General features: G+C 46.1%; 1 protein-coding gene across 1 annotated transcript; it reads left to right on the top strand.

Annotated features, from left to right (window-relative positions):
• Window positions 1-336: 336 nt before the first annotated feature.
• C20H17orf67 (chromosome 20 C17orf67 homolog) lies at window positions 337-24,402 on the top strand. The gene is made up of 4 exons (XM_068531127.1): window positions 337-407; window positions 1,378-1,478; window positions 21,867-22,003; window positions 23,961-24,402. Exons 1-3 carry the CDS (start codon window positions 353-355, stop codon window positions 21,981-21,983), a joined length of 273 nt encoding a protein of 90 aa, XP_068387228.1. The 5' UTR covers window positions 337-352; the 3' UTR covers window positions 21,984-22,003; window positions 23,961-24,402.
• The last annotated feature ends 1,704 nt before the right edge of the window (window positions 24,403-26,106 follow it).

Raw genomic sequence — 26,106 nt, 5'->3', positions numbered from 1 at the left:
AGCATAAACTACAGAAGCTACAGATAAACACAAACTACTCCATGATGTATATATAGACATATCTATTTAAATGACATGGTTGTCATGTGTTGCTTTGTCAAATTCAAGCTCCAAAAGTTTTATGACGGATAATTTCCTTCCTCAGGATGAAAATTTATAGGAATTCAGAGGAAAATATTTTCGTGATCATACTGAAAATTTAGCGTCAGATGCGTTTAGCATCATGCTGTGAGTGCTGTTAGTCAAAGCATAAACAGCCTTTGGGCCGGATGTGGCTTTCTTCAAGTAGGCTGGCTCTTTGACGGGGGGGGGGATTCATTCTGTAACAGGCGGAGAGAGGGATCAAGGCAGGATGAAGAGGTTATTTGTGCTTGTGCTGTCTCTCACCTTACTGATTTTCTTCTCAGGTGAGCATTAACTCCTGAAACCTATTTCTATGCTGCCAAGATAAACTGGAATAAGTCTATTTTATATTTTTAAAGTATTTTTTCAAAATTTCAAATAATATGTAATGTATAATAATTCAATGCTGCTTTTGTTTTTTCTTCCTAAGAGCAGGCTCCCGGAATTGGTATAATTAGGGATAAATTATTTTTTTAATCTTTAAACATATTGAACACTAATTCTCAAAAATGCTGATAAATCTTCAAGGATACCATCTTTTAGAGTTTATCTGAGATCATCAGAATTTGATATACTTTCTTTTTTCCTTTTTTTTTTTTTGGCCACGCCGCGTGGCTTGTGGGATTTTAGTTCCCCGACCAGGGATTGAACTCGGGTCCACTGCAGTGAAAGCAGGAGTCCTAATCACTGGACCACCAGAGAATTCCCTTGATATACTTTTATTATAATAGTATCTTTTAGAGTTTGTGTGTGATTATCAAAACTTGACTTAACTTTAATTATAATATTTTCTTTGAGGGATCGTGGGTGCTTATCAAGTTTAATATAATCTTATTGTCATGGGGGAATTTTCTAATAACAACTTAAACTTGATTTAGTGTATTGAGGATTTAAAAGAATCCCACCAAAGCAACCCTGAAGGACAATAAACACACTGACCAGAGAACTGAAGAAAATATGTTTAAAGAAACATGTTCATTAAATTAACAGCCACTTTTAGAGGAATGAGCCATGGCGGCAGCAGGTAAATATGCTTCAGTTGTGCGGCTTTTACTCTGAGTTAACCATATTAGAAACAATTAAAAATTCCCCTCTGAGCCCTCTGGAATGCCACGTCCTTTGGGACAGGTCCCTTTGAAAGAACTTTTGTGTGTTGACCCAAACTGGACTTGCAAATGCTTCGCCTTGGACAGTGAGATGGAGCATGGATGCGTGTGTCTGAGAGTCCCTAAGGTCCCTTCCTGACTTTTTCAGGGGCCTCCCCGATTCTGACGGAAAAGCGGGCCAAACAGGTCCTGAGATCCCGGCGCCAGGACAGGCCGAGCAAACCCGGATTCCCTGATGAACCCATGTGGGTGAGTTCCGGGCTCTGGCTCTTTGAAGGGAGAGAGAGATCATTTGAATGCTTGTTCATTATGAAACCAAATGAGATGCTGGTCCCAGCCCAGCATGGGTGCTGGATGGAGGTTCTGTAGAGTCTCAGGTGTAAGGTGATCTCACCTTCTTATTCACGCCTTTTCTTCTCCGGAGGTGCCAGCTCTGCTCCCCTACTGTTCGAACAGTATTTAAAGTGGAAACAGTGGGGCCGATGGTGGGAGTCCAGAATCCCGTGTGGGCGGCTGGGTGGCTCCCCTGAACGGGTTGCTAGGGAGCTGTGCCCTGAGGCTGGTGCCAACCCCATCTTCTCCCTCTTCCCTTGGGTGCCGGGCAAGCTGGACCAGCATCCCCGGCTAGTGATGCTCTGTCTGGGTAGGCGGAATCTCTGCCCCTGCTGCCACCAGGCTCCACCCTCACCTCGTGCCTCTGAGTTTGGTCTTTGGCCTCAGCTCTGCCCTGTAGGTTTGTGGAATCCACCTGGTCTTTCTGAACCAGGGCACCCTCCCCTGCCTTCATTCTGTGACTTGTGGTGGGTGCTACTAGACCCTGCCACCCTGGCCTCAGGCCAGTTTGGCCCGGCTTGTCTCTCCCTCCCATGACGGAAGTGCTGACATTCCTGGTATTCTTACCCCACTCAGGTGAAGGTAAGTAGCCGGGACCCAGGCAGAGTCAGCATGTCTGTGAAGCCGTGTCTGTGGTCAAGGCTGGTCTCCCACCTGTGCCCACATCAGCTGGGCCGCATGCCCACCCTCTGTTCATTGCGTCTCTGTGTTGAGGCCCAGAGGATGTGCAGCAGTACTGGCCTTTGCTCCCTGCAGAATCATGGGGGTAGTTGGATTAGTTCATTTCAAAGTCTCTCAGTATGATGCCGGGTCGCACAGTGGTGAAGAGTACTGGCTGTGGGCAGACTGTCCCGGTTTGAATCTCTGCATTTTCAAACTATATAACTTCGAAGAAGTCTCCTCACATTTCTGTACCTCAGTACTCTCGACTGTGAAAAGGGGGTAAACAATATTATTACTTATATTTCTATAATATTATTATTATAAGAGCATGAAACAGCTACTTTATGAGAATAAAGTAAAGTAATTCATAGTAAGGCACTTAAAATAGTACTCAGCAAGCAGTAACAACTCCCTTGAGTATTAAGTAGCGGGGACAGGGGGAGGGGGGGCGAGGCTGCAGACAGTCACCTGGGTTTCTGCTCAGAGTTGGTGGCAGACACAGAAGAATCAGCAAATCCCTGTTTCACAGAATGGCTTAGAAACGAGCAAGCGATTCAGGCTGTTAAGGGTGGACGTGGCTTTGTTCTCCTTGGTAGGAGAAGTCAGAGGTGGCTGGAATCTCCACACACAGGTGGAAGGGGGCTGGGAGGTGGGCCGGCGCAAGAGCAGGAAGGGTTCGGGTACGTTGGACTTTACCTTGTGTTCAGTAGAGGACAATCAAAGGATGTCTCGAATGGGGGAGTGCACAGTCGGGTTTTAGACAGATGGTTTGAGATGCATTTAGAAGAGGCCCAGGATTGAAGTCTGAGCACACCAGGGCTCAGAGGTGAGCAGAGACAGAGGATCCTGAGGGGATGAGAAGGAATGTGAGGGGATATTGGGGGAAACCAAGCCTCCAGCACGGGGGATGAGGATTGGGAAGGGGCGGGGTGGATGGTGAGGGAGCCAGTGGGGAGCAGGATGCCTGGCTCGAGGGTCCCTGGGGAGCTCCAACTGGCTCTTTGCTCTTTTGGGGTGATGTCTGGAGGGGCCGTTCCAGAGGCTCTTCCTCGGGGGCCCTGGAGGCTGTGGGAGGCTGGTTCAAGGGGCTCTGAAGCAGCAAGGCCCCTCCAGGTGCTCAGGAGACAGGCTCTGCTCAGCTCCAGAGTTGGCTGGGTGTTTTCTCTGCCAGCATCTGGCCCTGGCTGCCCTGAGCTCTGGTTGCGGAACGGCGGCCTGGGCAGGGACTGGAGTGGTTTAGGCATCAGGCAGCATGTGGGTGTGGGTGTTACGGCTCCGCTTCCGCCCCCAGCTTCCTTCCTCCCCCCATGCCAGCTACACACCGTGCTACACTTTATCCCCAAACGCTGCTTGGTGTGGTCCTTCCCTGCCCAGAACTTCCAAGAGCTCCTTCTCTGACCATTTCCCTCTTCCTGGCTCCTGGTCATCACCTGCCTTCATCTGTGACAACCCTCTGCTTGCCTCTGGCGTTGCTATTTTACTGAATATCTGGCTTTTTGGGTTTTGTTGGTTTTGGTCATCTTTTATAGGCTTGACCACCACTGACTCATCTTAGCTGCCTTGAACCTGCCTGGTCTAGTTTCTGTGATTCTCTCTAGACTCACCCACCATTTCCCACCCATCCCTTGTATGGTACAGTCCTGTATGTCCGTCACAAAGACACTGACCTGTGTCCAGAATCCTCAGCCACTCAGTCAAGTTTGGAAAAATGCCTGTGTGACCTACAGTTGAAATGTGAACATAAATATACAATAAGTTATTTGGCAGCTAGTCTATACCTGTAGTTCTCATCCAGGGGTGATTTTGCTCCCCCGCCCCGGGGACATCTGGCAATGTCTGGAGACGTTTTTGGTTGTCACACCTGGTGGGAGGAGGGTTTGCTATTGGCATCTAATGGGTTAAGGTCAGGAATGCTGCTAAACATCCTACAATGCACAGGGCAGCTCTCACAACAAAAATGATCTGGCCTGAAATGTAATAGTGCTGGGGGTGAGGAACACTGTCTATGATGATGGACAGCCTCTTTCTCTTTTACTGCGTGTGTCACTCTGCGTGTCTCTCGCACTGTCATACATCCACCCACGCGCAGTACTGGCTGAACCAACACATAGTTTCTGGAGTCACATTTTTCTTAGGAGCATGTTTCTTAACCTTGGCCACATGCTGGAACCAAATGGGGAGGTTAAAAATCTGATGCCTGGGTCCCCCTCACAGAGGGGTGCCCTGCGGTGTGGCCTAGGCATGGGGGAGGGGGGGGCGAGAGCCCCCTAGGTGGCATCAATGTGCAACCGAAGCTGAGAACCAGTGGGCCAAGCCTTCTGGGGGAGACCCGCCGTGGGTAACAGCAGCTCCCGTGGTCCGGTTGGGAATGCATTTAGCTGAGTGTTGAACTGAGGGTCTGGAGAGTAGATGGGATGGTTGTTCAGATGCAGGTCAGAGAGAGAGAGAGTGAGAGGGTCAGGTGGTCGATCAGAGAGCACTCCTTGCTGACCAAGATGGGCACTTAATTATACTTTACCTCGACTGTGCCCTGCCGAGCACCAGGCACTGAGGACATAGACTAGACGTTCTTCGTTCGTTTGAGATGCTTGTGTCCACTGCATGACGACGGACGAGCCAGAGCATTCCAGCCTGTTTCCAGTCCTCTGACAAGGTTATCTGGCACACGGGGTCTGAGGAGAGGGCCTTCAAGCTCCACCTGGAAGGAGGAGAGAGGCTGGTCAGGCTTCTTGGAGGAGGCGCCACCAAGCTGAGGCTTGAAGGATGCGGAGTTTGCAGGCAGTGCAGCGGTGGGCGAGGTGGGAAGAGAGTTCCCCCTCAGTGTGATTCCAGGCGGTGTTCTGCACAAACTGGCTGTGGACTTTGGGCTTTAGAACGAGGATGAGTCCCTTCCTTTTCCAGGAACCCAGTTTTCTCTGTAAAATGCAGAGTTTGGCCCAGAGTCTGACTGGAAGGTTCATCCCAGGTCTCATGTAGAATATGAGGGTCTGGCTAGAGCTTCAGGACGACCGGGTTCTTGGTGCCAGTCAGCAACTGGGAGGAAGAGCCCTGGCAGCCGGCTGTGGACTTGGTGAGGGCCAGAGGGGTTTATCTGGAGGCCCTGGAGGGGCTTGTGTGGGCGTCCTTCTCAAACACCAGGGCCTCCCCTCCTCCTGCTGCCATGCACCCGGCCTCCTGCACTTGCTGTCTGACCTGGTTCCCCCTTGTGGCTTGTTGTTGACTTTTCCTTTTAAGGGATTTACTGAGAGCAAGATGAATAACACGAATCACTTGTTATATAAAAAGAAGCAATTCACCCCCTTTTAAAAAAATTGCAGTATTTTTTATTGAAGTACAGTTGATTTACAATGTTGTGTTAATTGCTGCTGTACAGCAAAGTGACTCATTTATATATATATATATAACTCATTTATATATATATATTCTTTTTCATATTCTTCTCCATTATGGTTTATCACAGGATATTGAATGTAGTTCCCTGTTCTATACAGTAGGACCCTGTTTCGATTCACCCCTTTTATCTGAGCAGCTGACAGATGTCACAGCCATCCCAGCCTGCATCACTGCTGAATGTAAGCGTTGGACGCAGTGACCCCACGTTTGTCAGCAGGTCACCAGGAGGCCATGAGGTGGGACCTCTGGCCAAGGGAACCACCCTTCCCTGCTTTTTACCTCTTGCTGAGACCACCTTCTACTCTCCTTTCTTTGTGCAAACCATCTGCTTACATATCCCTTTGCTAGAGATGGACACACCATCCTGTGTGTTCAGGATGGTACACATTGCGTGTATGTGTGGATTGTGTGTGTGAGTGTGTGTGAAGGTTTGTGTATGACTGTGCATGTATGAGGATATATATGTATGTGAGGGTGTGTGCGTGAGGATATGTATGTGTGTGTGTACATGTGTGAGGGGGTGTGTGCGTGTGTATGTGAGCGTTTGTGTATGGGTGTGTGTACGATTCTGTGTGTGCATGTGTGTTTTGGAAAAGGCCTTGCAGGATAATTTTTTCAGAAGCTCTGGATTCCAGTTTCCTCTCTTTTGACCTTCACTTGAGTGTCTGGGATTTATGGGATGATGGGTGACGGGCACAGAAGGTCCTCTCGGGGCCAGGTCGGAAGGACCTGGCTGTCATAGTGGAGGGGACTTTCATTCTGTACTCAGTGGGAGCCACCAAGGGATTTGAAGTGGGGGAATGATGTGATTAGGGCTGGCGTGCAGGAGCCGTTTAGAGGCTCAGGACACAGCCTCTTGAACGCTGGCCTTCAGTTACCATTATACATGGGACATGGGAAATTACATTTTTGGACATGTTATTGTACCTCCTTCCCATGGCAGCCTGGAGACAGACAGGTGGGCTGGGACGGATGAGTAGAGGTAGTGATCTCTGGGAATGCGTGTGCCCTCGGGAGCTGAGCTTTGCGACTCCACTAACTCAAAATTACCGAGGGATGACCGGGTGGGTTATTTCATTTCGCTTCTCCCCTCTGAGGGACTGAGCGGAAGAAAACCCTTTCAGAGAGGGGAGAGGCCGTTGACGAGAGTAAATGGATGGTGCTTTGGGGAGGTATTAAGAATTCAAAATGAAAGCACACATGAAGATTTGCTGTAGTCTCTCCTCAGGAGTATCTATAAAACAGTGTTATATTCTTGACACTTGGCTTTAATATTGGCAGATGTTGGCTTCTGCGGGATGATAGGTGTTTCCGAAACAGGTTCAGACAAGCTGTGCCCACACATGCAAGGGGCTGGACCGTTTTGACAGCTTATATCCTGCCTATTCATGGCAACAACCGTTCTTTTTTGACTGTGTGGTGGATAACACATTGAAAAGATCGCGGTGTGTGCCCTGCATTGTGGGGAGGGCTGGCTTCCACCCCAGAGGAGCGGGAACACCTTGCTGGCACCCTTGATGGAGAAAGGTGGGGCCTCAGTGAGGATTGGGGGAGAGAGGAAGAGGAGACCCGGCTCCGGGGAAGAAAGCAGGAGGGGTTCTGAGTGCATGGAGGCAGCCGAGGAGGAAGAGGATGAAAGGCCCAGAGCTGGGGGATGTGAGCAAGGGTCAGAGAGAGGGGGCAGGTGGGGAGGTAGAGAGGGCCCAGACCTGACAGATTCCCTGTGGCAGGAAATAGCTAACACATTTATTTTATGGCAACACCTTGACATTGAGTTAGAACTTGTTCTCAGCTCTGTGCTGTGACTACCCTCTGCGGCCTCCAAACCGTAGGAAAAGTCTGTTATGCACAGCAACCTTGTGTTAGTGGTTCTTTGGGGGAATGACAGATGGCAGGTGTGTGCTGAAGGGGGATGATGAAAGAGGAAGGTAATCGCTCAGATCTGGACGCTGCAGTGGTGGAGAAACACGAGTCCCAGATCTTCAGAGATTTTGGGGATTTGGGTTCTAGATGTCACAGGAGTGGGATGGGCGCTCCAGGAAGCCTGGGATTCATGTGGGGACACCCCATCTGGAGACATCCGGGTCTCAGCTGAATTCATTTACTACTCTAGGACTTAGGACTTCAGTTTGTGAAGACATCATGTTAGAAGAGCTTGTAACAAAGCCTCAAGATCCTAATGGAGGAGAAACAATCTGAGAATCTGATGAAGACAGGGCTGTGTGAGAAGAAGGGCTGGGCTTGTGGTTAGAGGGGAGAAGCTAGGAAAAAGAATCCTGAGCTTTCCCTGGAATGTGTCCTCAGTCATGACTGTGCTTCTGTTGATTTTCAGGGATTAGGGCTGAACTCTTGCAACTCAAAAAGTGGTCCCCAGCCCGGCCGCTGGGCTTCACTTGGGAGCCCAGAGCCTCAGGCTCCTCGCCACACCTGAAGGCGGATCTGGACCCCAAGGCTGGGTGACCGAGGTGCACATTTAAGTTTAAGAAGTGCTGTCCCAGAGAAGTGGCTCTTAGCCTCCGCTCCCGGCATCCTGGGCACTGAGAACCAGCCTGCGCTTGTTTTGTTTTGACACAAGGATCCCTCTCCCTTCCTCTGGACGCCCTGCTCACGTGGATTCCTGTTTTCCAGGACCCCTGGCTCCTGGTTTCTCCTCCTGCTTTGTGGTTTTTGCTGCTCAGTTTCCTTTGCTGGGTTCTTAGCCCTTGATGGTCCTTTAAATGTCAGAGCATCCCAGGACTCTGCTCTCTGCCTTTTCTAGTCCCCGAGCTTAAATATCACCTCTGTGCTGATGGCCACACACTCGTGTCTCTAGCCTGGACTCTGTCTGTGAGCTCCCTCACACAACTGTCCACTTGGCTGTTTGCACTGGAACATTTAACCAGCACCTCGGACTTAACAGCCTCAAGAGGAATTCCAGATTGTTGCCTTACACCAGCCCTGCCCTTGCCTTCCACGTTGGGGTAAGGGGGGCCACCTCCTCCTAGTTGCAGGGGCCCCAAATCCAGAATCTGACCACTTCTCACCCTCCCCTGCCACCACCCCAGTCCCTAGAGTGGACTGAGCAATACTCTCTTACCCTGCCTCCCTCTTCCTCTCTAGATCCCTCTGCATCTGTTCTCAGCAGAGCAGCAATAGTCAGTTCTTTTTTTGGTTTTAATTAATTAATTAATTAATTAATTAATTAATTAATGGCTGTGTTGGGTCTTCGTTTCTGTGCGAGGGCTTTCTCTAGTTGCGGCAAGCGGGGGCCACTCTTCATCGCGGTGCGCAGGCCTCTCACTATCATGGCCTCTCTTGCTGCGGAGCACAAGCTCCAGATGCGCAGGCTCAGTAGTTGTGGTTCACGGGCCTAGTTGCTCCACGGCATGTGGGATCTTCCCAGACCAGGACTCGAACCCGTGTCCCCTGCATTAGCAGGCAGATTCTCAACCCCTGCGCCACCAGGGAAGCCCAATAGTCAGTTCTTAAAAACGTAAACCGGATCCCATCTTTCTCCTGCTCAAAACCTTCCGATGACCTCCTGCCTTACTCCAAAAACATCCATGGTCCTATAGTGGCCTACGAGGCCCTAGAGGTCTGTCCACTCCCTCTGCTCCCTCCTTGGCCTCTACCTGCATCTCATCCCCGCCCCCCGACCCCTGCCGCCGTTCCAGCCATGCTGGCCTCCTCATTGCGCCTTGAATGTGTCAGGCTTGCTTGCCCCTTCACTGATGTAGTTCAGGCTATGTGGAAAGCAGTGTTGCGTTTACTCTGTAACTTGCTTTTTTTCACTCAATAATACGTCTTGTTCTAGCTCATTTTAAATTGAAGCATAGGGTAAATGTATTATGCTATGGTCCGAACGTTTGTGTCCCCCCCGACCCCAAATTCGTATGTTGAAATCTTAACTCGCAAGTGATGGTATTAAGGGGTGGGCCCTTTGGGAGGTACTTAGGCCATGAGGGCTCTGCTCTCGTGGATTGTAAATGGGATTAGCACCCTTATAAAAGAGGTGCCCCCAAAGCTCTCTAGTCCCACCAGCCACGTGAAGATACAATGAGAAGTCTGTGACCTGAAAGAGAGCCCTCACCCACCCGTACGGGTACCCTGATCTTGGACTTCCACCTTCTGAGCTGTGAGAAATAAATTTCTGCTGTTTATAAGCTGCCCAGTTTGTGGTATTTCAGGTTATAGCAGCCCAAATGGACTGAGACATATTACAACTTATTTATTTAGCCCTTCCTGGAACAATGGCCATTTTACTTATTTCCAATGATGAAGATCCTTGTACACATGTGTGTTTTGCAGAGTTCAGTGATAAGAAATGAAATTTCTGAGTCAGAGGGTCTACGTACTTCCAGTTGAAATGGGTACTGCCAAATTGTCAAACTGACTTACCAACTCGCACCAGTAGTGTGTGTAAGAACACCTAGATCCCTGTACTCTTGTCAACACTTGATATTATGAAAGTTTTGTGTGGACAACTTTCAAAATGGAAAGAAATCCTATCTCCTCTTCTATCTTCATATGTATATGGAGACATGTTGCCAAACAATAATGACATTATTTTCTCCATGATAAAATTTGGGACAAATTTATACTTTTTATTTTCATGCTTTTTGCCATTACTTAGTATATTAGTTTCTTAAGGCTGCCATGACAAAGTACCACAAACTGGATTGCTTGAAACAATAGAAATCTATTTATTTATTTATCTATCTATTAATTAATTAATTAATTAATTAATTTTTAATGGTCGTGCTAGGCAGTGTGTGGGATCTTAGTTTCCCCACCAGGGATTGAACCTGCACCTGCTGCAGTGGAAGTGCAGAGTCTTAACTACTGGACCACCAAGGAAGTCCAACAATAGAAATTTATTCTCTCACAGTTTGGGAGGCTAGAAGTTTGAAATCAAGGAGCTGGCAAGGTTGATTCCTTCTGGGAGCTTGGAGGGAGTATCTGTCCCATGCTTCTCTCCTAGCTTTTGGTGGTTGCTGGCAATCTTTGGCATTTCTTGGCTTGTAGCTACATTACTCCAATCTCTGCATCTGTCTTTACATGGCCTTCTTCCCTGTGTGTCCCTGTGTCCAAATTTCCTTTTTCTAAGGATGCTAGTCTTTGGATTTAGGGCCTACCCTACTCCAGTGTGACCTTGTTTCCAAATAAGACCACATTCACAGGATTCAGGTGGACATGAAATTTTGGGGGACATTATTCAATTCAGGACATTCAGTTTTTTATTTTTAATAAATGTATGTGTAGTTTTCACCAAAAACAACAGAGGAGAGGGTTTAAGAGTGGGGCAGCAGAGTGCTGAGTCTGAATCCCAGCTCACCACTTACTGGCTATCACATCCTGGCCAGGTTGCTTAAACTCTGTAAGTCTCAGTTTTCTTATCTATAAAATGGGATATGATAATCAAACCTACCTCAGAGACTTACTGTGAGAGAAGGCATGCAAAGCACAGTGCCTGAGTGATGACATTGGCTCTCATTCTTCTTGTTTTTTACAAAGCAGCAGCTGAATAAATACTTTTTAAAATATAACAAAACAAAAACCTCTTTGGCTCCCCACTGCTTATACGATAAGGGCCAAGTATCTTGGCCTGGGAGACAGACCAGCCCTAAGCCACCATTGTGTCCCATTTCCTGCCACTTGTCCAAGGCCATTTATGCTCCAACCACCTGGAACTTCTCATTGTTTTTCAAAATAAACCATCCTCTCCCTGGTCTCAGCATCCTTTCACAAATGATTCCCTTGGCCTGCAGAGCTATTCTCCATTATTTATGCCTGGTACCCTCCTCTTCATTCTCATTGTCACTTTTTCTATCTCCCCTGAGTTGGTCCTGCCCTCCTAGTACTCACTCACAAAACAATACTGTATATAGGTACATCTATATGTATGTAAATTTCTAGAGAAAGGTCTAGAAATATGATCAGTTGACTCTTAATTGTGTCATCTCATTCAGGAGGTTAAGATTGCAGGTACTGATCTAGGAACTTTATATTTGACGTTTAAATTTTAAACAGTAACAATATGTTCATGTGTTACTTGTGTAATTACAAATAAAAATTTAAGCCATTCATAGTTATTATACAAAACTTGGAAACCAAGAAAGGGTCAAAAGAAGAAAAAAAAAATCAGGTGTAGTCTTACTCTCTCTCCCCAAAGACAGCATTGCCATTTTTGATGTATTTCTTTTTAGTCTTTTTGTGTGTATTTTTAAAAAGTATAATCACACTCTACAATTTTGTATCCTGGTTTTTCTCTTAATATTATAACATACACATTTCCTCACATTATTAGAAACTCTTTATAACCATAATGATAGTGAATTACCCTCTTTTGTTAGTTAGATCATTTCCACTATTTTTTTAAATTTAATTTTTATTTTATGTTGGGGTATATTTGATTTACAATGTTGTGTTAGTTTCAGGTGTATAGCAAAGTGATTCAGTTATACATATATCCATTCTTTTTCAGATTCTTTTCCCATATAGGTTATTACAGAAGAGTAGAGTTCCCTGTGCTATACAGTAGGTCCTTGTTGGTTATCTATTTTATATATAGTAGTGTGTATATGCTAATTCCAAACTCCTAATTTATCCTTCCCCCCGCCTTTCCCCTTTGGTAACCATAAGTTTGTTTTCAAAGTCTGTGAGTCTGTTTCTGTTCTGTAAATAAATTCGTTTGTATCATCTTATGAGATTCCACATATAAGTGATATTATATAATATTTGTCTTTGACTTACTTCACTTAGTATGATAATCTCTAGGTCCATCCATGTTGCTGCAAATGACATTATTTCATTCTTTTTTGTATGGCTGAGTAATATTCCATTGTATATATGTACCACATCTTTGTCCATTCCTCTGTCGATGGACATTTAGGTTGCTTCCATGTCTTGGCTATTGTAAATAGTGCTGCAATGAACATTGGGGTGCATGTATCTTTTCGAATTATGGTTTTCACCAGAAATATGCCCGGGAGTGGGATTGCTGGGTCATATGGTAGCTCTATTTTTAGTTTTTTAAGGAACCTCCATACTGTTCTCCATAGTGGTTGTACCAATTTACATTCCAACTTACGATGTAGGAAGGTTCCCTTTCCCACTATTTTTTCTATTATAAACAACACTCTAAAATTTTGTTCTTAAAGTGCTTTTAATATTTTGAATTATTTGCTAAGGATATGTTCCCAGAAAATAAATTATTGGATCCAAGGATATGAATACAGTATTTTTAAACCTTTTAGTATATATTACCACATTGCTTTCTAAAAGTTTTAAAAAATAATTTATGTCTTGTCACCCAAGAGAATGTTCCAGTAGAGGTTTTAAGGTAAAGATAATGGGAGCATGATATGATATCTTAAATTGGATATGAGTTGGCCATTTCTGGGGCAGAGTGGATGCAGTAAGGGAGGATTAGGGACGTGTGGTTGTCTGTGTGGACACCTTGGTGCCACTCATTGGCATTAGAAACCTAGGAGAAGAAGCAGGTTGTCTGGAATGATGGTGTGTTTGAAGTTCTTCTCTGACAGCACCTGCCTTGGTACTTGTTTCTTCTGCTCTTGTCTACCTGGTTAACTCTTACTCATTTGTAGAGATGCACCTGAAATGATGCCTGTTTTGAGAGGCCTTCCTGATGCCCCTACCCTCCCGCCATGAATTAGAGCATCCCTCTGGCCTAGCACTCACAGCACAAAATTGCTATTTCTTACTTAAAAAAAAAACTCTCTCTCTCCTACTAGACTGCTCTAAACTGCTTGAGCAGATGGACTGTTTGTTTCACTTCTGGGTCCCCAGCACCAAGCACAGAATTTGACATTTACTAAATGCTCATTATACTTGTTTCCATTCCTTTCTTTGCTTCTCTCCAGGGGAGAAATTTTGTAGGACATTACTCTACCATAGAACCTGGAGGTTTTCAAAGAAATCTTCTATTGCCTCGCTTAAATTCATTAAATTTCTCTTAGTCGTCCCAAATTTTAGGGAAAAAATTATTGCCAACTGCTGGGGTGAACCATGGAAATTCTCTAAAAAAGATGACATCCGAGCTAAAATTATGTCCTTTGTGATTGTATTCGTAAGCACTTGTGTGCCCTGGGAATATGCTTTCCATTTTGGCCTGTGTTCCTTTAAGGAATGTTCTTGTGGGGCAAGTATAAATCATATTAGCTTTATTGTAAATAGTCTTTGTAAAATATGCTTTCATATTTAGCCCCTTGACGAATGTATGTAGTAACTCCATTACCCTTTTGTTCCCTGTGATCTCCAAGACCAGTTCAGAGCGACTGAGATACAAATTGTGCACATCACTGATTTGCCTTCTTTTAGGGCTAAGCCTTCTAAGTGGCCCAGAGCAGTTAAGTTCTGAGCCACCCTTCTGCCTGTATGATTATCTTGCTTTTACTAATGAGCAAAATAGTTCATCCAAATGTCGATGGACCTTTATTTAATTTCATGCAAATGTCACGGGAAGGATTTTGCCTTCTTGGAAAAAGATCCCACCTTGATAGATTAACTGTCTACTTTATGATTCTCAGCTTGGATCAGGTTCCAGTGGGTATTTAATTTCATTATGACACCTCTCCTGTGCCATCATAAAGGACCCCCTCCAATTTCTGCTCTAAATCTTGAGAAATTATTTACTTAAATCATTCCAGTTGGCATTGGACACAAAATGCAGATATTAGTTTTTGTTTTGCTTTAATTTTTTTCCCCTTGAAAAAAGGAATCTAAAAAAAAATGAAAACTTATTTTTCATCTACCCCTTCTTTCTTGATCCAGGAACATTTGAGATTATCATTAATGCTGGGTCATTTCTAACTTAGCCAACACAATTGTTGAATTTGTGGTTTTCAGCAGATTTGCAGTTTGGCTTTTCATCTTTGACTAATGATTGCTTTTAGGCCTTTGTGGCGTATTCATTTCCCTAACATTTTAAATAAATAGTGAAATGTCATGGAAACCAGGGCTTGTTTCTCTCTCTCTCTATGTGTGTGTCTGTTTTGGTTGTTTTTCTTCAACAGTGATTTCAGCCTCTATTTAGGAGTGTGAAATACATATTACTCTTTGATGCTTTTTATGTGCATTTGGCCTGGGCCATTATAATGAGCAGATTGACGCAGATGCCCAGGAGCCTCCCAAGGAGGATTTAGTAAGATTATGGAGAAAGAAGAGTCATTTCATTTATTCATCACTTGTTTGTACATTTCTCCTGTGAGTTTTATTGAGGCCCTACTATGCGCCAAGCACTAAACCGTATACTAGGTATTCCTTGGACAGTCTCATCAAAAAGCCAGTTGGGTATTTGGCTGAGACGGACAGGGATTAAATGAATAAGGTTGCCAATGAGCATATAATTATAAGTGGTGCATAAATGTTGTATATCAGTGGTGACATTCTTTCTTATCACCACCAATCTCATTGGAAAAGTCTTTAACTATTGGGAAGCTGTCAGGTTCATGATCACACATATAAGTTTTCCAGAGTTCTAATTTCCCCTTGAAAGCTCAAATTTTACCATTTTGTAACAAGCACTGTCAGTTTTCCTGGAAGTGATAAGCTCACTTCATTCACTTTTGGGAAGATGTCTGCCAGACACACGCATAAAACACACCTAGTTCAACTCTTGACACCAACAGTCCCCCAGGTGCTTTTCCTTGAGAAAATCATTGTACTTTGTCATGCAGCAGAAGTGCTGCCTGCATGTTTCCTGTTGGTCATTTTCTTCGGCTTCACCAGGGCGTGCTTCAGTGAAACTGGCATTTTGAGAATGTTTTAATTGTCTTTATTTATTTTAACTTTGACTGTGTGATGAAGGATACGTCGACCACTAGGATAGTTGGGTGCTGCTGCCTTGACTTCTGCCAAGGCGTCAGTTTTACCCACCAATGCACACAGTGAGAAGGCAAATGTCTTAGTATTACTCGAAAAATAGTTTTGACATCATGGACCCCCGAGGGGAGCACAGACCATGCTTTGAGGACCACAGCATTTTTTTTCATTCAACAAACGTTTATTGAAAGTTTCCTGTGGACCAGTTCCTGGGAGACATGCTCCATCTACAACCTCAAGGCATGCTCACATCTTCCATGTCTAATAGTAACCAAAATTAACTGAGGAGGGCTTAATAAAGCGACTTTTTACAAAGGTGTGGCAGGATGAAGGTGAACTAACAAGAAATGATAAAGGATGCAGGGCTAAGACTCCTGAGGCATGAGGGCGGAAGGGAAGAGTGTGGTTCCCAGACCCGGAATGGCAGCCCTCTAGGAGCTGGGTCTTCAGGGGAGGGATGCAGCCAACCTGCCGAGACTCCTCAGGGACGTTGCAGGGGAGTACATACCCTCACCTCTCCCCTCCTACCTCTAGTCCGCTGCTGGCGCCTCCTATACGCCAAACCCAACCGGAGACCCCAGGACAAAAGACTCTGTGGTTGCAGTTCATCTAGGTCAGCCTCTTAGTGCAAAAGGCCAGGTGAAGGAGGGGAGAGAGTGGGTTTAGAAGTGAACATGGAGACTACATATTTGGTACAGAGCTTTATTTGTATCATTTCCTTTAATCCTGGCAACCCAGTGAGATAAGTGCTAGGGCCATCCCCACATTGCAGATGGACAAACTGAGGCTGGAGAGGTAAAACAATAGTATTGGCAGGGTTTTGATTGGAACCAGACCCTGATCCAGACCCAGACCCGAACCTCTTAGCCTCTCCACCACACCGCCCTGGCAAACAGGCAGGCAAGAAGATGGCAACGTGGGTTTCCTTCAGTGAGCTGCTTACACGGAACAGTTGAATAAGTAAAGCTGTACGCTGAGAAGTCTTTGTTCCTTATTTACAAGACTCCACACTGCCTTCCTGTTCCTCCCAATGACTATTCTTCTGGCCAAAGATTCCTCAGACAGGGAAGACAGGGCAGGGTTCAGCCCCAAACTCACAAACACGTCCAGCAAGCTGCTGGGTAATCCTTGTTGGATCCCATAAGGAGCCATCCCATCATCCACCCCTTCCCCAGCTGCCCTGGAGACTCCACGCCCAGGACACAGGGTGCATTTTGATGAGTTAAATGAAAACAACGATAATCATAACAATGTTAAACTGCATGAGTCCTGGGGGAAAGAAAAAACATTTCAGGAAAATTGGACACCTCATAATTCATTCCTTTGCACAGTCATTAAATTGAAAAGAAAAGTTATATTTAAAATAGGATGTAGACTTCCTAGAGGTTTTTCTTGAAACTTAAAAACTCTAAGTTCTAGACTAGACCGTCTGTTAAAGCTTCATTAATGCCATAGGAGGGTTTTCATGATTTAGGATTTTTATATCTATACATGCCAAAATAATCTTATATTACCACATATGACTACTCTCGCCCAAGGTGAAATGCCACTTCTCTGATTAATGGCCTGCAGCTTTGGATTACCCATATGTGTTTATGTGGACTGTTCCATGCACACTTTGCAATGATTCCCATCCCATAATCTCAGCACCAAGGCTTATTTCAGGGCAATATCGACAACATACATCCTACAAATTAAAAGTCATTTTTATCTCTTCTGGGGGAAAACATAAAGTTCACATGCCAATATGTGAGCCAAGACACATGGCACCTCCACTAAAAAATCTGATGTGGCCCAATTAAGTCCCTACTGTCAGAGCGTGGTCACTGCTAAACAGAGTAACCAGGGCTATGCCAGGAGAAGTCCAGAGAGCTATGGGGTCACAGGGAATCTGAGAAGGCTGCCTGGAGGAAGAAGCATCTAAGTTGAGGGCTGAAAAGTCAGATAGGAGTGAGACAGGAAAAAGAGAAGGCACAGGGGTGTTCCAGGCAGAGAAAATAGCATGAGATTAGAGAGCAGAGCAAGTGTAGCCAATCCAGGGAAAGATGGAGTGCAAAGGGTTGATGGTGGGAGAAGAGGAAATGGGTGAGGCTGGATCATCGGGAGCCCCACAAAACACTTAAGGAACTGGAATTTCTCCTGAGCCCAGTGGAAGCCATTCAAGTATTTCAAGTGAGGAAATAACATGGGTAGATTTAAAAAAATGTCACTTTGCAACAGGATAAAGAGACAAACACAACAGAACAAACAAGGATTTTTCACTCTCTTCTTTATAACTTTTTATTGTTACATAATTTCAGAACAGTAATATGTATCACTGTTGTGGTAAAAAAACAATAAAGCCATTTTCATTTTTCACGTTTTAAAAACCTACCCTGGCAAAAGACCTGAACAGATACTTCACCAAAGAAGAACACAGATCACAAACAAGCATATGAAAAGGTGCTCCATATCATATGTCATCAGGGAAATGCAAATTAAAACAGCAATGAGATACCACTACACACCTATTAGAATGGCCCAGATCTGGAACACTGACATGATCAAATACTGGCGAGGATTTGGAGCAACAGGAACTCTCATTCACTGCTGTTAGGAATACAGAACGGTACAGCCACTTTCAAAGAGAGCCTGACAATTTCTTACAAAACTAAGCGTCCTCTTACCATATGACCCAGCAATCATGCTCCTTAGTATTTACCCAAATGAGTTGAAAACTTAATGATGTTCAACACAACAACCTGCACACAGACGTTTATAGCAGCTTTATTCGTTATTGCCAAAACTTGGAAGCAACCAAGATGCCCTTCAGTAGGTAAATGGATAGATAAACTGCGGTGCATCCAGACAGTGGAATATTATTTAACACTAAAAAGAAATGAGCTATCAAGCCATGAAGAGACGTGGAAGAAACTTAAATGCATATTACTAAGTGAAAGAAGCTAATCTGAAAAGGCTACATACAGTATAATTCCAATGATATGATGTTCTGGAAAAGGCAAACCTATGGAGACAGTAAAAAGATCAGTCATTGCAAGGGTTAGAGGGGAGGAAGGGATGAATAGGCAGAGCACAGAGGACTGTAAGGCAGTGAAAATATTCTGTATGATACTATAATGATGGATACATTATACATTTGTCCAAACCCATAGAATATACAACACCAAGAGCGACCCCAATGTAAACTATAGACTTTGGGTGATGACGCTGCGTCAACATAGGTTCATCTCTTGTAACAAATGCACCACTCTGGGGCAAGATGTTGATAATGGGGGAGATGGTGCGTTTGTGGGGACAGGGGGTATATGGGAAATTGCTGTACTTTCTGCTCCATTTTGCTGTGAACCTAAAAGTGCTCTGAAAAATAAAGTCTATTAAAAAGAAAATAGAAAAAAAAAAAAAAAAACCCACCCTGGCTGTGGAGTGGAATGTAGAGGAAGGAGGTAAGACGAGAGACAGGGAGAACCCTCCAGATACAGTGGCAGGGATCTAGCAGGAGGGTGGGGACTGAGATTGGGCAGGGGCAATGTGGATGGGGAGATGGGGTCCAAGAGCATCCAGGGGATTTAGGGGTTGCTTGGCTGGTGGGGGTGGAGAGTGGGGAAGAGGAGGGAGCCCAGGAGCAGGCTGGAACTCTGCTTTACCAGCCATGTGGGGTCACGGCCAGACGCGTGGAGAACTACTGCTGGTGGTCTGGGCAGTGCCCATGGACCCCTTCTCTGTTTGCATCAGGGGATGGAGAGGCAAGGTATGGAGGGAAAGAAGAGAATTTGTAAGTGATTAAGACAAGAGAAGTTAACACTTCACTCTTATTTAAGAAGCATCTTACTGATTTATGCTTTTTCTGGTGTATCATTTATATGGGATAATGCAATGAGAAACAATACACAGAAAACTCACAGCCTGAACTGGCTTTGGTGAAGATCAAGCCACGTTGGGAAGAGAAGGTTTACCCTGAACCTGGAAGTGACACTCCTGTTGATCGAGGGCAGGGCAAGAGCACACTGAGGGAGAGGAGGGGGCGAGACAATAACTGCATGCAAAGGAACGATAGCTCCTCCTCCAGCTGGATCAGTGTAGTCAGTGGTCGATGGTCAACGGATGCACAGCCCAAGAAGCCGGCTCCTTTGCAGCGAACATCAGTAACGGCTATCATTTACGCTGTTTACTTGCTTCTAAGGGCAACAGCACACCCCTCGTACGCCACCATCCTGGTACAGCTGCTGGTTTTCTCCACCCTGTCCCCCGTCTATCCTCCACCTGGCTCTGCCCGGCTCCGGAGGTGGGCCCCCAGAAACTGCATCGCCTGGATCCCTGGTCGGCTGGCTTCTGCGTGGGCTTGGCAGGAGATGGAGGGCAAGAGGAGAGAGAGGATGGGGTATTTGTCTCCTGCTCTTTCCCTGCTTTACAGAGGCTGAGCCCTTCCCCTGGGCCCTGCAGGTCTAGGCACGGCCATGGGGCTTTTCTCTATTGCTAGTCCCTGGGTACTGGAATGAGCTTTGGTGGTTCCCTTAACCCTGTTTACATGGTTGTGAATGGTTCCTTCATTAAACTTCCTTTAGGTGAACCATCTGAAGGAGAAATTGTGGTTCTAGAGAAGCTCAGAGACCAACAAAGCTTTGTGGTCAGTGACAACCATGGACCAGGGCAGGAGGGGGCCCTCTCTGCTGTTGTGAAGAATGGCGGGAGGTGGTAGATCCCACGAGGAGGTGTCCTCACGTGCTGGTTACGGTGACATTATCTAGAGCCACAGACCAAGCCCAAGGGGTAGTTGGTCATCACCTTTTCCCTCCTTGCAGGAAGGCAGTGCTGGCGAAGGCCTCTGAAGAGCTGTGGCCCTTTCAGGGCTGCATTTGGGCAGATCACTCTGTTAGGTTGGAGCAGAAATGGTGGGGGGATGTGGGACGTGGTGTGGGCGGAACGGGAGGTAGAGTGACGGATGGAGGGGTGAGGAAGCTGGGACAGCCTGGGTGGCCACGGTGGAGACCCGACCTGCAGAAGTGGCAGAGACGGAGGGAGTCATCTGAGAACTCCTCCGGAGATAGGCTCAGGGTCCTCACGCTCAGTCTCAGGATGAGTCTGAGGGAGACATGATGGTCCACGTCTAGCTCGGGTTCCTGAGTCGGAGATGCTGGTCACAGAGATGGGCAGCACCGGACAATCAGCTGCTCTCTTGTTGTGGACACACCAACACACAGAGCCAGTTACATTTCATAGACATGGAATCATACATGTGGTCCTTTGTGACTGGCCTTTTGCACGTAACATAATGTTTTCGAGGTTCATCTGGGTTGTAGCATGCATCATTCCTCGTAATGGCCATATATATTCCCCTTGTATGGGGATACATTACATTTTATTTATCCATTCATCTGCTGATGGACATTTGGGTTGTTTCCACTTTTTGGCTCTGATGAATAATGCTGCTGTGAACAGCTGTGTACACGTTTCTGTGTGAACATATGCTTTCACTTCTCTTGTATACACAATTGCGGGGTCAAATGTTTACTCTGTTTAGCATCTTAAGGAACTCCTAGGCTGTTTTTACAAAATGCCCCTTTATCCCTAGTAACTTTTTTTTGGCTTTAAAGTTTATTCTGTTTGATAATAGTATAGCAACTCCAGCTTTCTTACAGTTATCCCTTGCCTTTTAAAAAAGATGATTTTATCACAAATGTGTGCTGCCATAAATAAATAAATAAATATATTATTTAGTTATGCATGTTTTGAGCTTTATTAAAATGGTGTCACACTATAAACACTGTCTTCTTGGACACTCTTTCCACTCGTTATGCTTTTCTGAGACTCATCTATGTTGTTGTATGTAGCTATAATTAACTTTTTTCATTGCTGTATAATATTCCATGTTGTGACCCTACCATAATTTATTTATCCATCCTCCTGTCAATGGATATTTAACACGTTTCCAGATGTTTCCAGAATTTTGCTACTACAAATTTATTGCTGCTGTGAACATTCATATCTGCTCTTGTTCTCAAAGTGACCAACAGCATTCGCAGCTGGGAACTTGTTAGAAATGCAAATTCTGGAGCCCTATCCCAGACTCACTGAATCAGAAACTCTGAAGGTGGGGCCCCAGCAATCTGTAGGTTTTAACAAGTCTTCTGGGTGATTCTGATGCCTGATGAAATTTGAGAATCATTGCTCTAGGATATAAACAAGAGTGAAATTTCTGGATTGCAGGCAACCGCTTGTTTTCCGAAGTGGTTGTTCCATGTAACTCTCCATCAGCAGTGTCTGTGAGTTCCCATGGATACACACCCTCTCAGCACTTAGGGCTGGTGGCGGTTTCTCCTCCCTGGCTGTGCTGCCCTGTCTCAGAACCACAGCTGTACCCGGCACATGGGCAGCTCGACCATCAACCGTGAATAAAAGCTTCTCTTCGACGTGGGTTTGTTTTGGCAGGAGTACATGCACCATCTGCTCCGCCTGGAGCACCGCGCTGAGGAGCAGTTCCTGGAGCACTGGCTGAACCCGCGCTGCAAGCCCCACTGCGACAGGAACGTGGTCCATCCTGTGTAAGCAGCTCGGACCAGCCCCCGGTACGCTCCTTCTCCCAGGCCTTCTGTTTCAGGGAGACGGCGGTGGGCAGTGCAGGCATGGCTCGGGGGCCTTCGAGAGCATGGTGTTAGGGGAACCAGCGGGTGAGCTGGTTATGGGCTGGGGAATGGGAAGAGCAAGGCAGGAGAGGTTGGCGGGAGGCAGCTTGAGAGGACCACTGGGGACGCGCACGGGGGCCTGACTCCTGCTGAGTCACCAAGAGATCCCAAGTACAGGAAGGATGTGACCCTATTTGCCATCCAGAAAGGGTCCCTCTGGGATACAAATTTGGAGAAACATGGCTTGTTGAGACTTGGGTCTCTCCAGGTGGGGTCAGCATCAATGGGCTTGACTGGTGACATCCATCACAACCGTCACCATTGTCACCAGGATCAGCAACTTCTTTACTGCCTCCCCACAAGCCATCCAGACTGGGACTCTGCCCAGCCTGTCCCATCTTCCCTCTTCTTCTGGCTTTGCCCTTTCAGTCCCCCTGACCTGCATGGTCCAGCATTCCCAGCACAGCCCACCTCTGCACCTCTGTTCCTGCGGAGGCTGTTTGCTGCTTCGCTCACAGTGTGTCTGTGTCCATCTCCTCGTCCCCTTTCCAATTCTTGCTAGATTACATAACAAAATCCCTTCAGAGGTTAAGCCTAGTGAGTTTCATTTCTCCTCTGTAATTTGTGTGTATTAAGCAGGACAGGATATAACTGGATACTTGATCATTTGTTGTTAAGAGAAATCTTGTTTCCTTGTTGTTTATTTTGTGCTGCTGTGAATTGACACAGGAACACTCCCTTTAGAAGATTGCTCTTTATAATTTTCAGGGTGCTATCGCACAAAATCTCTCATTTGATCCTCTTAACACCCCTGTGTCATTGCAGGGCGTGTGTTTTAACTCTGTTTCACAGGGGACCTAACTGAGCGTGATTAAGCTACTAAGTCATGCTGGGCAGTAGTTGGTATGCCTGTCTTCTGACAACTCCAAATCCTGCAAGCTTTCCGCGGGCTGTACTGCTGGAACCTGGGGGTGTGTGTCTGTGTTGGGGATGGGGGCGGGCACGGTCCTCGTGAGGGGCTTTAACAAACAGTGAGAGGAGCATCTCCTAGGAATGGAACAGGAGTTCTGCTTTTGAGGGCTAGGGACTGGGTTGACATCCTGCTCTGGTCCCCACTGACTCTGGATGCCTGTTCTAGGTCAGAGCTTCTCCCACCCCTGGCACCAGGGACCTTTTTCCTCCAGCACCAGAAGCCCGCTCTTGGCTTCTTTCAGAACACAGCACCGCGGAGTACTTAAGAGCTCAGACTCTGGAGTTGGGTGGACTTGGGTTTGGTGCTCTGTGTTCCTGCTCTGTGACTTTGGACAAGTCACCTAACCTCTCTGAGTCTCCATTTCTATATCTGTAAACTGGGGTAGTGATGATATCTACAGAGCCTGGAGCATAGTGACTGGCTTCATGAGCAGAGGCGCTTGTCACCATGGTGCAGGCCAGGTGAGGGGAGAGGCTTCCTGGACGCTGGTGGTGGCGGGGCGGGGTTGCTCCTGCCAAACAGAGGATTCCACTGGAGGCCTCGCTCCAGGCAACATCCATTTCGACCAGGAAGACCAGGCCGTAGTGCCTGGAGGGATGGGTCAACTTGGAATTTGGAGTCAGATTGCATTCAGATTGTGACTCCACTTCGGAAAAGATTCCTAACTTCTGTCTCGGTTTCCTCACCTGTAACATGTAAGAGTTCCTCCCTCATAAAGCTGTTCTGAGCATCAAAAAAGTCAGTGCATGGAAAACAGCGCTGCCCTGGCACATGCTAGGAAGTGCTCAGGAAATGACAGCTTGATAGCTGTTTCCTCCTCCTCCCCCTCCCCCCTTCCCCTCCTCTCCCTCCTCTCTTTCCCACCCTTCTTCTTCTTTTTTATCAACATCATCATCACATTAACATTATTTTCTTGTTCTTTTCCAGCAAGCATTTTGATAAACAACGGCCCGGATACTATTGACACAAGATGAGGCTCCTTTCGTTTCTTTTTGCAGCTGTGGAATGGACGTCTTCAGGTTTTGTGAATTGTGGGCACAGCAAAGGTTGCCTTGGGGATTGATGGCAGATATTTATGCTGCTTCATTTGACTAACCTGCACAACTCATTAAAACCAATCGCTTAAACTATAGGCCCCCCTCCCTCCCCCGCAATGGCCTTCCTACCGCTGTGGAAGGGTGAGAAGAAGGAGAATCTTTCCTGGGGCTGGTGGAGCTGGGACCTCCAGAACAGGAGAGGGGTTAGCGAGGAAGCCTTGTTCAGCTAAGTAAGCACACCACTTGGGGCGGCCGGGGTTTTGGTCATTGCTTTTTTTTTTTTTTTCTTTCTCTCCTTTTCTGCTCTAATAAACACTGGTGTTAAGCCTGCTTTCCATGGTGTCTCCTTTCCTTTCCTACAAGAAGAGAAGCAGAGGTTTTTCTTCCTTGTTTATCTTTGTGACTCCAGGATCAGAAAATATACTGTTCTTTGAATAGATGAATGGATAGAAATGCAAACACCCAGCAGTTTTTCACAAGAGCCATCTCTTTTGGTAAAGAGATTATTTACCTAAGGCCAGCTCTGGAAATAGAGCCATAACTTAGTACCAGCTCTACACCCTGGTTTTCTAGCCAAGGGGACACTTCTTGTGGAAAGTGGGTTGCAGCTTCTGTATCCTAGTGCCCCTCACCTGCCCACAAACCCCAGAATCAGAGATTGGACTATCAAAGACCAACAAAAGCAGAAATTGGGAGGGCAAGGGAAAGTGGACCAGGTGGTCCTAGGGAGAATGTGACATCCTCAAAAAGGATAAGGAGAGATGCTCGTCTGCCCTGGGCTACAGAGGAGGGTCTGTGCCAGGGGAGCCGGGAGGGCTTGTCCAGGAGAAAGTTACTGAGCTTCTCGACAATGATGATACTAACATTTATTTTATCTCTATTATGGGCTGAATCCTGCACTAAGATTTTTACATACAGCACCTCATTTAATCATCACATTGCGGACAAAATAATGTTGCCTGCCATTTCAGTAAACAGTGAATGTTGCCGGCCATCAAGCCATCAGCCACTGAACTGCCCTTGGACCGTGTGTCCTGAGGGGAATTCAGGATGGAGAAAAACAGGATACTGACCCTAGATAGTGAAGATGCATATCTAAGGAATACTTTCAATGAGCCCAGACTTGCAACTTCCCAAACATCGAAAAGCACTAAAATCATTAACTTGAGATGTCTGGTTTTTTGGGATTAGCAGCAATCTTTCAATGTTCAACTACTTGTGTGTTTGCTTTTTTTTTCCCAGCAAAAACTCCTGTGTATAAGGCTCCTCCCTCACCTCTTCAGAGCAGTTCTCAGAGCTATCTGGGAGGCTGTCTCCCAGGCCATAGTCCTCAGGAAGGTCCCCGAATAAAACTTAAAATATTGAGGCAGTGCGTTTTTCCTCAGTCGACAACACCTACTCTGTGCAGTAGCTGTGGTTATTATTCCCACTTTATAGATGAGAAAACTGAGGTTTACAGAATTTAGATAGTGTATTAGTTTTCTACCTCGGCTGTAACGAATGACCAGAAACTTAAAACAACACACGTTTATTATCTTACATTCTGGAGGTCAGAAGTCCCACCTGAGTCTCATGGGGCTAAAGTCAGAGTGTCAGCCTCTCTGCAGGCTCTCGGGGTGAATCTGTTTCTTTGCCTTTTCCAGCTTCTAGAGGCTGCCTGCCTCTCTCATCTTGTGCCTTCCTTCCTCCGTCTCCAAGGCCAGTAATAATGAGTTGAGTTCTTCTCACACCATATCATTCTGACCAGCTCTCCTGCCTTCCTCTTCCACTTTTAAGGACCTTTGTGATTACATTGGGCCCATTCAGATAACCCAGGACAACCTTCCTATCTTAAGGTTAGTTGATTAGTAACCTTGATTCCCCATTGCCACTCAAGGCAACATATTTACAGGTTCCAGGGATGAAGATGTGGACATCTTTAGGGGACATGTTATTCTGCCTACCACGGGCTACCAGAGCTGGAATCTGACCCTAGGAAGCCCCTCACTACTCTGGTCCCCCCAACCATTCTGCACCTCTGCCCTTAAACCTGAAAT

Source organism: Eschrichtius robustus, chromosome 20 (genome assembly GCF_028021215.1).
Source record: "Eschrichtius robustus isolate mEscRob2 chromosome 20, mEscRob2.pri, whole genome shotgun sequence".
Taxonomy (NCBI): Eukaryota; Metazoa; Chordata; class Mammalia; order Artiodactyla; family Eschrichtiidae; genus Eschrichtius; species Eschrichtius robustus.
This window is presented reverse-complemented; position numbering and strand designations above follow the sequence as displayed.

Bases quoted from the DNA above. Each gene is read 5' to 3' on its own strand.
- C20H17orf67 (XM_068531127.1), top strand. From the start codon at position 353: ATGAAGAGGTTATTTGTGCTTGTGCTGTCTCTCACCTTACTGATTTTC. The intron at 408-1,377 runs GTGAGCATTAAC...TGACTTTTTCAG, and splicing joins CTTACTGATTTTCTTCTCAG to GGGCCTCCCCGATTCTGACG. The intron at 1,479-21,866 runs GTGAGTTCCGGG...TTGTTTTGGCAG, and splicing joins TCCCTGATGAACCCATGTGG to GAGTACATGCACCATCTGCT.